Here is a 15,256-nt window from a genome sequence, read left to right as displayed (position 1 = left end):
GGTCGCAATCAGCCCCGCCCTGCACACACCACCCCTGGGGGGCGACTGCACCGCCTCCCTGTTTGGCAGCAGTCACGTTCCAGGAATCACCTGCGCTGAGCAAACTGGAAACGGACCATTCAGAGGCATCAGCTGCTAATTAAATGCCTTCAATGAATAATAATAGGAAGAAGAAATTCCTTACACTTATATAGCGCTTTTCTGGGCACTCCACTCAAAGCGCTTTCCAGGACTCCCCTCCACCACCACCAGTGTGCAGCCCCACCTGGATGATGCACCAGTACGCTCCCCACACACCAGCTCTCAGTGGGGAGGAGAGCAGAGTGATGAAGCCAGTTCAAGTTAAGAGGCCAGAACTGGCAAAGGCCAGCGGGGAAATTTAAGTTTAAAAACTCTTCTTGAAACTCTCTTTACACCTAAGGATATCTCTACAACAGGTGGGACCTATAAAAAGTTTATCCAGTTGTAGTTTGAAAGTGCTCCTGTCAGCATCAAGGCTGTCACTCACAAAAAGGCAAAGCTGCAGGAACCCAGGGTGCCCGACAGCCTCACCAGCACAGGAACACCCAAAGTCCCTGTAATTCACCCAGTACAAGCTGCAGAGTTCAGTGTTTTTATCTATTAGGAGCATCAACAGTACATTAATTACTCACCACCGAAAATACGTGTCCTATACATGTCCTAGGGGTAACAGATACCTCTGAAATATTACAACTAATGGCAAGAACAAAAGGATGAAAACAATATCAAAAAATTATTATAATATTATGTGTTTATATAGCTGGTAGTAGTGCCGCATTCGTAAACATCTGCATTGATTTCTTTGGCTTGTTCTCCTGTGGTTATTTTGGAAACATTGTGACATATCCGTTTTAACTGCAGTACGGTACAGAGAGACACTTTGGTACGGCGGTAAAGTGCTCGTCTATCATGAACAATGACCCAACAAGTTTTATTTTTAACACCACACCTTTCTGCACTGCCTTCCTGCTCTATCCTTCAGTGAGCATGAGGGTGCTCACACTTGTCAACCGTGTCTGTGGGTGAGCGGCCACCAGAGGGCAGTGTTGGTCACGGTTGCTGCCAGGCAGAGGAGGAAGTCGGGGCCTGCTCCCATGAACTCAGTGTGCGCAAAAGGAGTTCAGGTCTCCAGGACCTCCTTCTCTGCACTCTCCCTGTATCACCCAGTCTCTCCAACTTGTTTTCCCCTCTGTCTGCTCTTCAAGCTCCAATACCGCCACACGCCTTTCACACACACAAACTCTCCATCTTCTCCCTCTCCGCCCTGTCAGGTCAGCCCAGGAGCTCTGAGGCTGGGTAAATGCCTCATAGCCCCCGAGCTTTAAATCACGGACTGTGCCTCCTGACCGCGGAGCAGGGGCTGTAAGGATGCAGCGGTCCCAGCAGGTGAGGTGCTATCTGGGGTGCGGATGCACCAAGCAGCCAGACATTCAGGAGCAGCACAAGACTTGTTAGCCTCAGCACAGCTAGCCAGATGCCAGCAGAACACCTGGGATGAAATCATCACCTGATTCCAATATGGGGTGTTGAATCGATCCAGTTAAAAAAATAATGAAATCAACTGTGCTGATAATGCGGCACAAAAGGGAGCAGACCCAAACACAGCAGTACATCAATTTTAATGTGCCGGGTCACAGGACAGAGCCACAGACCTTCTTAACACAGTGAGGGATCAACCATTGAGTGATATCACCTCCAAACTGTGTCCAAGTAGCGCTAAAAATTTAAGAAAAAATAAATGCCCAGCAGAACGTGGTCCTGAGGCTGGGGCAGAAAGGAGACGAGAATCCATCACTGATCTCTTCTCCAGGATGCAAGGAACAGGTTAGAAAAGGAGGACCCTATACAGTGAAGAGCACCTCCTCTTCACAGGAGAGCTCACCCACACCATATGCTCGTCACACAACGGCGCCTGGCCCTCAGGGTTACTCCCCAGGGGTCCTACACAGCAGCGGTGGCCAGGGTCTCGCTTCCCTGATCACAGGCACCCTGCTGCCAGCTGCGTTACAGACCGAGCTGCCGCAGAAATCAGCCCCTGTCAGGAAAAGCAGCCTTTAATCCCCAATCCCTGCTTGAAATGCAGGTCCAGGGTCAAGGATTACAATAAACTCTGATTATCAAATAATGCATGCATTCTCATTCCAATAGAGCACTGCACACCACAGGCTTGGAATACTGAACATGGGTTACAGGGGAATACTACTCACAAGAATCACACCTTGAGGAGAGCAGTGAACACCTGAACACACACAGGAACATACTTGCGTCTCAGAGCGACCACACATTTCACACGGGATCCCCACAGCTTCTGTCACCAGAACGTGGCACCCCTCCTGACAGACATATTGCCTACGGTCTAGGGACTATTATGCCATGTGACGAATTCTGCAAGCAGCCCTAGGGGATGCTACCCAGGGCTGGACAATATTATGTCATTTGATGGTCGTGTAACACCTGCATATTGCTGTCCAGAGAGGTCTGGTGAACTCCCATTCTCCCCTGTTAAATACGGTTAAGGATCTCTGAAAATGGCATTAACATTCATAAGGTCAGTAAGCGGTGTCAATGGCCATAAAGCCACCGGTGAGATATGGGGACTGAGAGCTGTGCAGGGGCATTCATTCAGGGAGCCCTCTCACACCTCCACACAAAGGTCACCAAGCATGGCTGTTCGCAAAAGGTCATCGGCTATTTTAATGCTATAGCAATTCATCACAGTTATTACTGTAGTTTATTGATCCCATGTAAATGAAGATAACCCCCTGCGCAGATTAGCGCGGAAGGTTACAGTGCCTCAGGTCGCTGGCTGCAGGCCGAACGTGGAGAACTCTACAGCTTTATTACTGGTACCCGCGCCGGGGCCTCCTGCTGGGCTGGGGAATGGCAGCAGGCTGCTCTGAAGACCAGGGCTCTGCAGAGGATGATTAATGCCGGCCGCACGGAGACGATTCTTCACGGAAGGCCAGCTAAAAGAATCACCGGCAACATGTCCCAGGCCAGCTCCCAGGGCCAGCCCAGGACAGAGCACAGGAGACGGCCTGAACTCCTCATCCACACGACCGAGGCGACGCCACAAACAGCTAAACCGGATGAAGCAGCAGCATTGACCCATCAGCGGTGCTGAAACAGCCCCTCTGGAAACCACTCCCATACGAGAGGCCCCCGCCAAAGCCTGGCGCCCTCCTCCTCTGGCCTGCAAGCCGCGTCCCAGAGGAACGGGCTCCCGCTCCCCAGACGGAAGATGGCGGGCGTCCCAAGGTCAAACACCTTCCTCTGATCCTCCGCATTTTCACAAGACGCCCCCCGGGGATCAGCGCCACAGGAGCGCCACTCCATCTCTATCAGCGCTGGCTGCCAACGCCATCGGCCCGAGCTGCTAGCCACCCCTTCCTGATCCAGCTTTCGCAGCCCCCGCTAAGTCGCGTCGCCCTCCCCCCGCCCCCCGCCGCACAACCCAACGCTAAGTGCCGTGGATTTTCGGAAGGGAGTCTTTGCTCTTGAAAGTGCCTCTTTTGTCCTTTGTGACAATTACTCCATAAAGAGCCCGTGGCAGCTTCCTGGCCCCACATGGCATTTTTAATGATGATGTATGTGTGTCCCTACTCCGCACAGCGGCTCGCGTGTGACACCGGCGCGCGTGCATCAACAAGCGAATTAGGAGCCGTGTCAATCTACCTTAATGCAGGAGCCGGGGCGACGCTCTCCCACCTCTGCCATGAGCGATGCTCGTGGGGTAATCTGATACGAAAAAGAGCAAGCCACTAATAAAAGAGTAATGAGGGACCCTTAATGACGCTGTAAAGGGCTGCAGCAAAGTAAAATATTGCCCTTAGTTAATATGATTACATCGGCCGTGCATTCCTGGCCTGCCTTCCCCGAACTCCAAGACGGACTCTCCTCCATGACGGGAGATAATGGCCTCTCTGAGGCGGAGGCAGGGTTTTTTTCCAGCCCTTTTTTTTTTTACAGAGCTCCCCCCACCCTCTTCCTCTCCCCCCCGCCTCATTCCTTCACACTGCCAAGAAATAGTGCTGTCCGGAGGGGAACTGCAATGACCAGGGTTCAAACACAGTTCAGAGGAAAGGCTAAGGATTCTGCACCTGGAAGCGGCTTCAGTTGAATCAGGAAGGAGGGACGCTTCCGATTTTTTAAATCGCCGGCCCCCTTGGTGAGCTGCTCCTGCAAGGCTTTATGAAAGGCGGCCCGACTCTCTCTCGCCACGCCAGCGAAGACTGCACCCCGAGTGATCTGAAGTGTGCAGTGCGAATGCGACAGGCACACAAGGGCTGGGCATGTCGTCAGCAGGGAAATTCATTAAACCCACCACTCTGCTCTGACATCGCAGTCAGTTCCATTTCTCCACCCATGCAGATGGAATCCCTCATTTGACTTCGAACCAGTAGTAAAAGCCAAGCTTTCTTTTTTATTGCATTTAAGTCTCACGATGCGCAGTTTTAAAAAAAAATCTCGCCCATGCCGCTAAAAATCAGGGGGCGAACACAAGCATACCTCATCAACATTGACACAAGCAAACGGGTGACGCAGAGAATCGTGCCAAAAGTACAAAAAGCAAAGTGTCCAGGGCAGCACATCCCAGCACTTTCCAAAGAACGCTGGGGCTATAGAGAAAGTCTGAGATTTGCTGGTAACGTACTGTACCTATATACAAGCAGAGCACCCCACTGATGAGGGACCCACAGCAAGATCTCCAGCGTTCCTGCTGCAGGCAGGACTTTGGTGCTGCAACTTCAGCGGGCAGACAGGAAATCTCCAGGGTGTAGGGGCTTCCCGAACCCGGTGCCACAAAGGCAAAGCATGGCTTGTGTTCTTTCACAGCGCCAGGCCACAAACCGTTAAAACCTTCTGAGCATCTGTCTCAGAATCCTGACCGAAAGTCACTGTAATGATTGGAGCAAATCGAATACAATACAAAAGCACTCGGGTTCGCCTCATGCAAAACAACCTAAAAAAATAATCCCAACTTCAACACCATCGGCAGACTTGAGTTACATTATGTTCATTTTTCATTTCTAAAGGGTCGGTTCTGTTATTACTGCGACTGCTTGTGGGGTTTTCTGCAGTTTAAAACCTTATTATACAGTATCAGTATTGCCTTTAAGGTACCACAAACGGTGCTGGAGTCAGGCTTGTGGCACGATTCTCAGCAGAGTCATAGGATGCTCGGGATTAAACATCTGAAAAAGACCTTTGCCTTACAGCATGTTAAAAAAAATGACCTGAAGACAAAGCTGGTACTTCGACAATGAAAGAAAAAATTCACGTGTGCAACATCAAGAATAGCTCAGTTTTACACCCATGCGCGCACAGATTTTATACGTGGAAGTGGACTCTAAATAAAGCATCAAAATGGTGCGCCGCTGTGCAGAAGGGAGCTAGTATTGGGCAGCGAGCGTACGTCGATGTCCAGCTGCACTGTGTGGGCATTCCTCGGCCACGCCTTCAGCTCTTCCCTCGTTTATTTATTCAAGAACATTGCTTCCCTTTTCTCAATTTCCTCGAAAGGACACGGATCTAAGATGAAAAAGGACTGTACAGGCAGAAGAGCCCACCTGCCTGTCTTCAGCACTTGTCACTATTAATCAAAGCGAATTAAAGCTGATTTCTGAATACATTACAAGCCTACCTAATTTGTATTCCATAGATCATGTATATTATGAAACTTCCCCACAGGAGGATTTGTTTTTCCAACTAGAAAAGACACAATTTGTATTTCATACAATGCAAGATCTTCATCGAGACTGAGGGCAGGCAGCTCTGCCCAGAGATGAAGAGGGAGAGAACAGTCACACCTGAAGATCAAGAGTCCACAATAAGGCTTCACCGTGAGAGCCGTGGACAAGTGAATGATCTCTGAATGGTACCAAAAAATTCTGCAGAAATGATCAAGTAAATTGCACATCCACTCCAAAAAAATCACTTCTGTTGAGCCTGGAGTTAATAAAGACACGTGTAAAAATGACCAGGCAACAGAAAGCTCAGTTTGAGTTCCCTCATCTCTGCCTGGAAGGAATCATCGGTATCTTTCTATGCACAGCACAACCCAAGAAATCGAAGAGGGCAAACTCGGCTTTAAAAACCACCGGATTCCAAAACCACAGGTCTACAGCACTCGCCACATTTCAAAAGCACACGTTTTCTGAAGATAAGTGCTGGAAACTCTTTTCTTACACTCCAGTTCTGCAGCACAAAATTTTTCATGAAAGGCTTAATGTAACAGAACCACAGCCCTGCCAGACTCAAAATCAAAGATCACAGTTAATCCAGCCACTCTTACAGTAATTTAGTCAGGCATTTCAAATTTGCAGCGCATTCTGGTGTTTGTTGTACAGTTCAGGCACGCTAACGAACTGAGACTTTTGCAACGGCCTTCATTTATTCCAAACAAGAACACACAAGAGGAGAATTAGCAGACACAGTACTACAGGACAGAGGAGTGAACACGTACTGGATTGAGTGAACACTTGTAAAGACTTTGATGAACCTTCTCCCACTGCCTCAGGTAGGGCTGCTGCTAGTTCTTCACATTTCCCTAAAGGTGCCAGTATCTCCCTTCTAAAGGTGCAGTGGTAGTTTTTCACACCCAGAACCAGGTTTTAAGTCAATGATTCCCAAAGTTTAGCCTGGGGTCCCACTACCAATGGGTCTAGACATGGTATCAAATCATTTACTCTTAAGTCTGCACTGTTGAACACTGTATATGAACCATGTCCTCTGCTCCTGGATTTAAATCAGTGGGAATAGTTTGCTAGGCTGCTCCAAACAAAAAAAAATATCAAATGAAGTTCCACACGACTGTGATAAAAAAAGTTAAAAAAGGAAAAATCTTTAGCAACTTAACGCTGCGCTAAAGCTATACTCAGTTGCAAACTGGCCAAAACAGATTCTGGAATACCTTCTTCGCAAACCGAGACTAACAGATGGCACAAAGCACCGGCTCTCCGAGAGAAAGGAGCTCTCTCTCGGCACCTGGCAGTGACTCGAACAGAGAGAGAGAGAGAGAAAGGAGACGGCTCTCGTGCTGACCACGCTGACCGCAGAGCTGAGCAACAGCCCAGCCCAGCCCAGCCCACACAGAGAACTTTAAAGAGGCCCAGAGCTGCGCTACCTGTGAGATTTATGGAGCGGGAGGGAGGGGTTACCTGAGAACACTTCCTGTTCTAATTACAGGCTGCATGTGGAGTGCGGGAGTCCTGCGGGGCAGAAGGGCTGCCAAGAGAGCAGCCGATTTATGGAGATGTGGCCGTCGGACGCAGGCAGTAATTACAGGAGCGCGGGGAGCAGCCAGATCTCTCCGAGAGATCTGACCGCGGCGGCGTTTTGATGCCCGTGACGAATGGAGATCTGATAAGGGGAGATGGAGGGGCCTCGTGGGTTGAAGAACAGGTCAATATCACCGTGTCAAGGGAAGGCGCTTGATGAACGTTATTAATCTATTACTCACCGCGCGTCGTCATTCATCGCGCCGTGGTCGACGGGCGCCATGAAGTTCACCAGCTTGCTGTGCGCGTGGAACCTGGGGAGCGAACGTCGACAAAAGGAGAAGAGCTTGTTCAAAGTCTCACCGCACACACTGGAGAGCAGCTTCCACGAGAGGAAAAGGACGTCAGCGGATTAGTCAGATTCCTTAACAATGAGAGGTCTGCAGTTCTCTGCCAGCTGAGCCATTTTAAAGGGAAGGCAGTAGGACCTGCAACGTACTACATCATAAACTATTTGACCAAAGTGTTTATTATCTAACCAGCTTATAGTTTAATTAGGGATCCTACTGTCACTATGAAAGAAGGCAAAAGAGACTAAAAAAAAACAATGAGACGAAGATGCAAAGCAAAACTTACATGAAGCTGCATAAAGCAGAGGCCGATGTGAAAACTGACTTTTTTACCTATATGCTGTTGCATGAAATTGTCTGACTTTATACATAATTCTAATTTGAAAACTGCTGATACTCCAATGATGGTGGAAGAGTGCAGAACAACAGAGTAAATCAACAAATTTCTACAAAGTAAATTAACTGCTTACTGCTAAAAGCAAGTAGAGGAACATTACATATAATGCCATATTAATTATCGAATGACAGGTTGTATGTTTTAATTAAAGAGCTCTTCTTTTTAGTGTGTCCAGGATAGACAATTAAACTAACTCGTACCTTCGAGGTTTAAAAGTAATGGTACAGGCAGGGCGCAGGTAACACTTTCCCCTGCTGAGCATCCTAAGAACTACCCTGATGTTTTCTCAGAACTTCACAGGGGAACAATCTGCTCTCGTTAAACACATCAGCTCAGATCAAACAGCACTGCAGCAAGTACCGAGGCATCTCCTATCTGCATTCCTGTTATCACTATCTGCCACTATCTGTTACACCCTACACAAATGACACACTGCATTGTTTACTTCCTACAGATTACATGTCAAAATTAGAAACTCCGACTCCCCTTATCAATGAACCGTGAGCCTCCTGAAAAGGCACCATATTGCTGAATTAAACAAATTCTTCGTTGTCCTAGCCACCCTAAAAATATTAAGAAAAACTACACAGGAACTCCATAAAATAAAATAACTGATTGACTCATCTGAAATAAACATCATTAAAAAACCAGGGGAGATGTTATCTGTATGGAGACTGCATTATGGAGATGTCAAAGATATTAAATGAGTTCCCTCTTCCTACAAATGCATTAGCTAGTTTCGGCACTTTGTTCTGCATAGTTCAGGTCCAGTAGGCAGGGCCGTTCCAAGCCGACCTGACCCAGGACGTTGCAGGGAGGAAGAGAGGGCCACTGACACTGGCCTGAGACAGATCACTCTTGGGCTCACAGCTCTATTGTGCCACATTGCCTCTCCCCACAATTAGGTGATGAACATCTCTAAGTATGTGAGATGCTGACAGATCACAATATTGATAGCTAATAATTACAGGCTTTGTAGACCAACAAAACAGCAGCTGTCTCAACAAATAAATCGCCTTGCGGCATTGATCTCACAGTTACAGTTACAGTGTCTGGATAGGCTCAGGGTGACGTTGAGCTCTTTAAGGTCTGCCTTTTTCTTTAAGAAAGGGGCGAGTGGGGGGGGGGGGGGAGGGATGTCGCATAATTAAAGATGGTAAATTTAAAAAGTAATATGTGTGTAACTTGGCATTTCTGACTATTTCTCATTCTGAATTTAAATGTTCGATTAAATATTAAAACTTCAACATTGTTTCTGACCTTTTAAAAGATTGCGAAAAAGAAAATATCCTGTGCAGAAAAAAATTATTTCATTCAAATCCATGGCAGGCTGAAAATGAAAAGGCCTTTTCGATATTAGCGCCAGCTTAATTACAAGTGAGGAACGGCACTTTTCAACACCATAAAACCCCCCCCACTTTGCACTTTGATTACGATCTTGTACACAGAATCTCTGCATTTCCAGGGATAAAAAATAAGAACATCCTGATGCCTGGCAAACACAGCTTGTCCTATTTAAAAGTAAAAAACAAAATAAAAAATTCAACGACGGAGGGGACTGAGCAGGCAAACCCTTTAACTACTATACTGGGTTATTAGAAATCATTTAAAATTTTCTTTATAATAAACGACGAGTTTGATGTTCCAGTGGTGTGGCTAATTCAACTGTGCCATCAAAGGCGTATATTGTGCGTATTTAAACACTGGCACCAGCCCTCCTCCAGCCCCCCCCCCCCGACAGGAAGCGCACCTGACTTTGCGACCCTTGCTGGCCTTGGTGTCCACCTTCCTCTTGATCTTGCTGCGCAGCCTCTGAATGGCCAGCCACTGCCTGGGGGACAGGAAACCGCACACGCGCGGCAGAGTCAGGGTCTGGACGCACCGACATCGCCCTCAACCCACACTCGCTCAGACAGATAAGCCCATACAGCCTTGCAGAGACCTAAACATGTACATGTCAGCCAGGGGTCCCCAGATCCTGTTTGTCCAGGGCCACAGTCCAGCTGGTGCACCAGGGCTCAGGGTTTTGGGCAGTTCAAGGCTTGAGCAAAATGGCAGAAACTGTGCTGCAATTATAGCATATACCTACTGCATTTCTACCTGTTATCACAACCTGACCCTTCACTCAAGGTTCTTAAACTATTACTTTATATATTCCCAAAAGAAAAACTAAATTCTGGATTATAGCCCCACAAGAGCAGCAGACTTGAAAATCCCCATTTTAAAACTGGTTGCAGAGAAAACAGAAAACCAGCCTGCCGTTTTTATTCCTGCAGATGTATAAGCTACTTAATTAGACCCTTGTAGCTTTGATCTCCTGAAAACAAAAACTTTAAGGTAGTTTGAAATTTCCAACTATGGCAGAACTGAGAACAAGGGCTGGTTAAGGAAAGTTATTTAGACAGGAGGTCGATCAGGTAATTTCTGGAGACCCGACTCTGGGACAGCAGGGTCCCAGACATCACCCTGTCAGGAGAAGGGCCGTTTCAGAGCTGTACTCACCTGCCCATGGCCACCTGGTCGTTGGGGTCGACTTCGCTGGTCTTGCGCTCAATCAGCTCTCGGAGGAGCTGGATCAGACAGAGGAGAAGAAGAGGTCAGCGTGAGGAAGACCAGAGGGACCAATCCGCTGATCAGGCAGATGGAAGGTTCGAGCTACCCCTGTTTGCTCTGCTTCAGCTGTGGCAATAGACAGCAAAGCAGGAATGTATTTAAACACAAAGGTGCATGTGAAGCCCTCTCATTTGGAATATCGCCCTTGTGCTCAGAGACCTATTTTATTTTCCCCAGTGTACAATGCAAGCTGAAATCGGGCCCCAAGGCAGACCAAGACAGACCCAGGCAGACCAAGAGGAGCGGAGTGTGACACCGTCTCATTAGGTGAACCGTGCAGCCGGGCCACAGAGTGAAGCACAGCCCCGATGCTGCACCCTGCCCCAGCCGCCCAGCCGGCAGGCTCAGGAACGGCACCCCACAGACAAGATCAGTGCCAGCAGTCTGTCTGGTGGGACCCCGGCTTAGCTCTAGGGACGACAGCCTCAGCCCGAGCAGACAAGGACGGGGAGGAAGAGGAGGAAAACAGGCAGACAGCAGGTGAAGGCAGCACAGAGCTGGAGGGCTTGTCGAGAGAAGGAGGGGGAGCAGCCCCTCCCCTCACCTTGTATCAGCACCGATATCTCAGATTAACATGCAGATCAGCAGATAGACTTGTTAACGCTGGCTAAACTGTTATTCACAGGTTTTTATCCTCCTTTTTAAATCTATTTCCATAAATAACAGATTTCAAGCCTATAATTTTCTTCTGTAACTTCAGACGCGTGAACCCATTTGGTTATACTACACCGATTTCCCCACTCGGATTACTACACTTATCTGGGTAACTATCAGGGCAGCCGTGGCCCTGAGCTAGATCTGATGCAGGCGGGATAAAAGCCACCGCCTGAGCTCATTCGCTGTTGTGTTGGAAGCAATTAGAAAGCAGACAGGTGCTTGCAACAGGGTTGATTATAGAAGATGCACCGTAAAAAAGTATTAGTGAGGCGCAAGCTGACTAGGGGGGCGTGCATTTTTCCCCTTAAATCCTATTATTAGAGAATAATATCTTTCAGCGTGTATTGCAAAGCAGGTTTACCTTTTCTTGAATAACAAAATGCATTTTAAACGGTGTGGATGTAAATTTGCCACTAGACTCTTACGCGAGGAACACAGCTAGCTTGCGAGAATTAAAACGCCTTCAACAAAACAGATTAGCACATTCGAATTTGCTCTTGAATTATGGAGAAATTAATTTAAGAATTCTGATCTGCAAGGCCAGTGTTTGGATGTCATTCTTATCAAAATCGAACTGACCAGAACAGTCGTTAGCTGACCAGGGCTCTGCAGACAGAGGTGCGCACTATCCCACTGCCAGATCCGGGACATTCCCCCCCCCATTTTATCCTTGAAATTTCCTCAAGTGTGACGCCTAATGCGCCAGGAGAACGACAAGTTTATTATCGCCAGAACACGGCGCGCTATTCCTCTGCCATGTTTATCTGACCGATTCCCACCATCTCCCTGGCAGCCAATCTATCAGTTTATCTCTCCTACTTCATCACCGTCACTCCTGGCAGCTAAATACAGGCTGCAAATCCGCCGCGACACAGAGCAGTGGCGATGTGAGGCCGTGTAGCGGCACGCGGGGAGCAGGGCTGCCCGAGGCCAGCCGCCAGGAGGCTCTGGGACAGCACAGGGCCCCTCCCGACTCCGGCCGCGCTGGGGAACGCCAGCCTACGCGCGGCACAAAGGCTTCATTGCCGTTCTCACCACGGGCGTGGCATTACAGCCTTAATATCGATGCGGGTCCTGACAACCTGCTGCTGCCCTGGATTTGCAGCGGTATCAATTTTATTTGCAGGCCTCAAATGTGTCTGACACCGAACACCAACCTGCCTCCGCCGCCTTTACAACAACAGCTCTGCACCTTGTAACTGCGTTCCCATAGTCTTGATGCCGTAAGTGCATGTCACAATCAAAGAATAAGATTCCCACTTCACTCCCCTGTACAGTAGTTAAGACGAATAACACTGCGACACGTACTACTACAAACAGACCCTGCAATTTATTGCCCTGGTTATCCCCGCTGTTGCAAACTCTGTCCCCAGCTGACCTCCCGTATGAAGTAATGCAATAATGCACAAGCATCTTAAAACCCCCCCGTGCCGTCTCTCCTTCACAGCACACAGACTCTTCCTGGTGTCCGACTACTCAGCTCCCTGGAAGACCCCCCCCCCGAGTCATGGACAGAGAGGGGAAGAGACGAACATGAGTGGCTGTGCCACTGGCCCCACCCAGCTCATTTGGTAGCTGTTTGCTAATTGATGCAATAAGAACAGAGTTGCACACGAGAGGAGGCCAGCCTGCCTGTCCGCACGTGGCACAAGAAAGGAAAGTCTTAAAGAAGCAAACTTCAAACTGGCAACACAGAACTCCTGTTGTTTGAGTGCTTGGTACCCCATCTGAGACGCAGAGACAGCCCAGCCACCCCCAGAAACACAGAGGTGCTCCCTGTCAGTCACCCGGCTCAGCGGGGAGCTTTGGGGGGGGGGGGGGCAGCTCCTGCCTGCCGCAGCCCTAATGTGACGCCCCGTGCCGGGAAAGAGAGGTGACAGCAAACAGAGTTATTTTCAGCCGCCTTATCACACTGGTGTCTTGAGCCGCAATCCCTGCCAAATCCCCCCTGCTCTCCAGAAAGAAATTAAGCAGGTCAGTGAAACAGGTGCAACACAGTGTCAGTCAGGGGTCCCTGGCTTTCCTGCAATTACTGGTACACAATGAAGCGGTAATCTTTCCAGATCATCACTTTTCTAAAGAAAATTATTCGGGGAAGGCAGGAGGTGGGGGGGGAGCAGGGAGAGAGGGAGAGAGAGAGAGGAGAGGAGACAGTGTGCGGATGCCTCGCGGCTCAGCAGATGTCTGCCAGTGATGTACGAGGCAGTGCTGAGCTACCCGAGCAGGCTTGCCAAACAGCGGCTAAGTGACTGGAGCGCGCGCGCGCGCGGCAGCCCTGCACCATATTTAGAGACTGCGGGGCGCCGGGGCTGGGGTTCACCCCCCGGAGAGCCACGCCAGATGTTGGGAGCTGGCGAGGCGCAGGCTGGTGCAGCCGGAGAGCAGCAGTTGGCGCAGCGGCGATGACAAGCTGGAGGCTTTGCCAGTGTAATCCTGCCCCCCCCCCTCCTCCTCCTCCTCCTCCTCCCTCCCTGCCGACGCTGCGCTAACAAGTGTCGCCCATTAGTCACTCCTCCTCCTCGCATGGCTCCAGCGGGAGGTGACCAAGATAAAGTTTTGAATGGCAGGACCATTTGTTTTAATCAGGTGCTTGCAGACGCTTCCCTGACCTCCATTAGTTGAAGTTTTAATTTAAATTAACCCCCACTCCTACCCCAATTAACCCCCCTCCCCTCCCCCCCCCGCCCTAAGGCGGAGACACCCTCTGCAGCTGTTTCAGGGATTAAGGCCGACGCGCCGGCAGTCCTGGAAGGTTTTTAAATACACCTATGTGCACACACGTGTGAACCGCTGCTATCCCAAATCAGTTTCCTGTGCCCAAAAGGGGAATAACTCACTCATAACAAAAAGCTGTGTTTAGAACACAATCAGGGTATCGCACAAGCTATCCAGAGAAATCAGGGATCCATGATTAAAAGCAAATTCTTGCCTATACCAGCACAGCTAAATACAGTTATACATCCCACCAGCAAAGAATAGAAAATAAACTGCATTCCTAAACTTTACTCCTATTCACAACAGTAGTAAAGCTTTACACTTGCACTTGGGTCTTCCTTAAGGTAAGAGAGGAAACTTCTAATTCTGATGAAGAATCGTCCTTCCCAGTGGATCAAACAGGGATGTGGGCTTTGATCACACTGCTGTGCAGGTGCAGCAGTGTGGAGCAGTGCTCAGAGTACTGGAGCTGTGACTGGAAAATTGCGGGTTCAAGCCCACTGCATAAGTTCGTGCCCACTGTATAAGTGGGCAGAATCACAAGTCTCTTTGGACAAAGCATCAGCCAAATAAATTAGTCATCGTAATCAGCACGTGAATTCTAAACATTAAACACACAAGAATTTTAGTTTCAGCGTCTTAGCCCACCTCCTGCTCTGGTCTTGCTCATGTTTCTGTCAGCCTCAAGGCAGAAGTACTTCATTTCACAAATTTAGCCCCTTAACTCAAGCAAGCAGTTATGGATAGCAGCGTGGATTAGACCCAGTGCTGCTGCTCCCTTCGCCGAACGAGACATGATTTATTGCGCGCGCTGAGACTTGCTGACTGAAATGTTTCCTTGAATGCAAGCGGCGGCTCCAGCTCGAGCCCCGCACGCCCCGCGCCGAGGGGGTGATGCACATTAAATTACATGCATAATCGGTGCGTAAGCGCCGGTTCCTAAAGGTGACGCCGCTCCTCCGGCTGCTGCCCTGACCGCAGAGCGGCGGAGGAGAAGGCTCGCGCAGCAGCGCCCCTCGGAGGGCACAGGGAGCCCCGGACACGCTCTGTCCTTCACACCGCTGGGCTGCCCATCCTTCACAGGGCCAGCAGAACACACATCACAGCAGACAGCAGGTCAGCCGCTGCTCTGCTCTTCCTCCCCTCCAGCTTTAACTGCTGAAAACGTTCCTTTGTAAATCACAATACATCACGCACAACCCACTCCGCTAAAAAGCTTTCACAATTATCCCCCCCCCCCCGCTTAAGATTTCGGATTACAAAGGCCATGAGTTCCTTTTCTT

General features: G+C 49.3%; 1 protein-coding gene across 1 annotated transcript in view; it reads right to left on the bottom strand.

Moving 5' to 3' along the window:
* Positions 1 to 15,256, bottom strand: part of aatf (apoptosis antagonizing transcription factor) — a 36,817-nt gene that overhangs the window by 4,259 nt on the left and 17,302 nt on the right. The window contains exons 9-11 of the mRNA XM_088906658.1: positions 10,491 to 10,558; positions 9,739 to 9,819; positions 7,484 to 7,555 (exon numbers count right to left, since the gene is read on the bottom strand). Of these exons, the coding sequence (XP_088762784.1) occupies positions 7,484 to 7,555; positions 9,739 to 9,819; positions 10,491 to 10,558 (221 nt within the window). The remainder of the gene's footprint in view (positions 1 to 7,483; positions 7,556 to 9,738; positions 9,820 to 10,490; positions 10,559 to 15,256) is intronic.

The sequence above is a fragment of the Atractosteus spatula genome, chromosome 27 (assembly GCF_055471065.1).
Source record: "Atractosteus spatula isolate fAtrSpa1 chromosome 27, fAtrSpa1.hap1, whole genome shotgun sequence".
NCBI lineage: Eukaryota > Metazoa > Chordata > Actinopteri > Semionotiformes > Lepisosteidae > Atractosteus > Atractosteus spatula.
The sequence above is the reverse complement of the archived record's forward strand: the minus strand, read 5'-3'. Positions and strand labels throughout refer to the sequence as shown.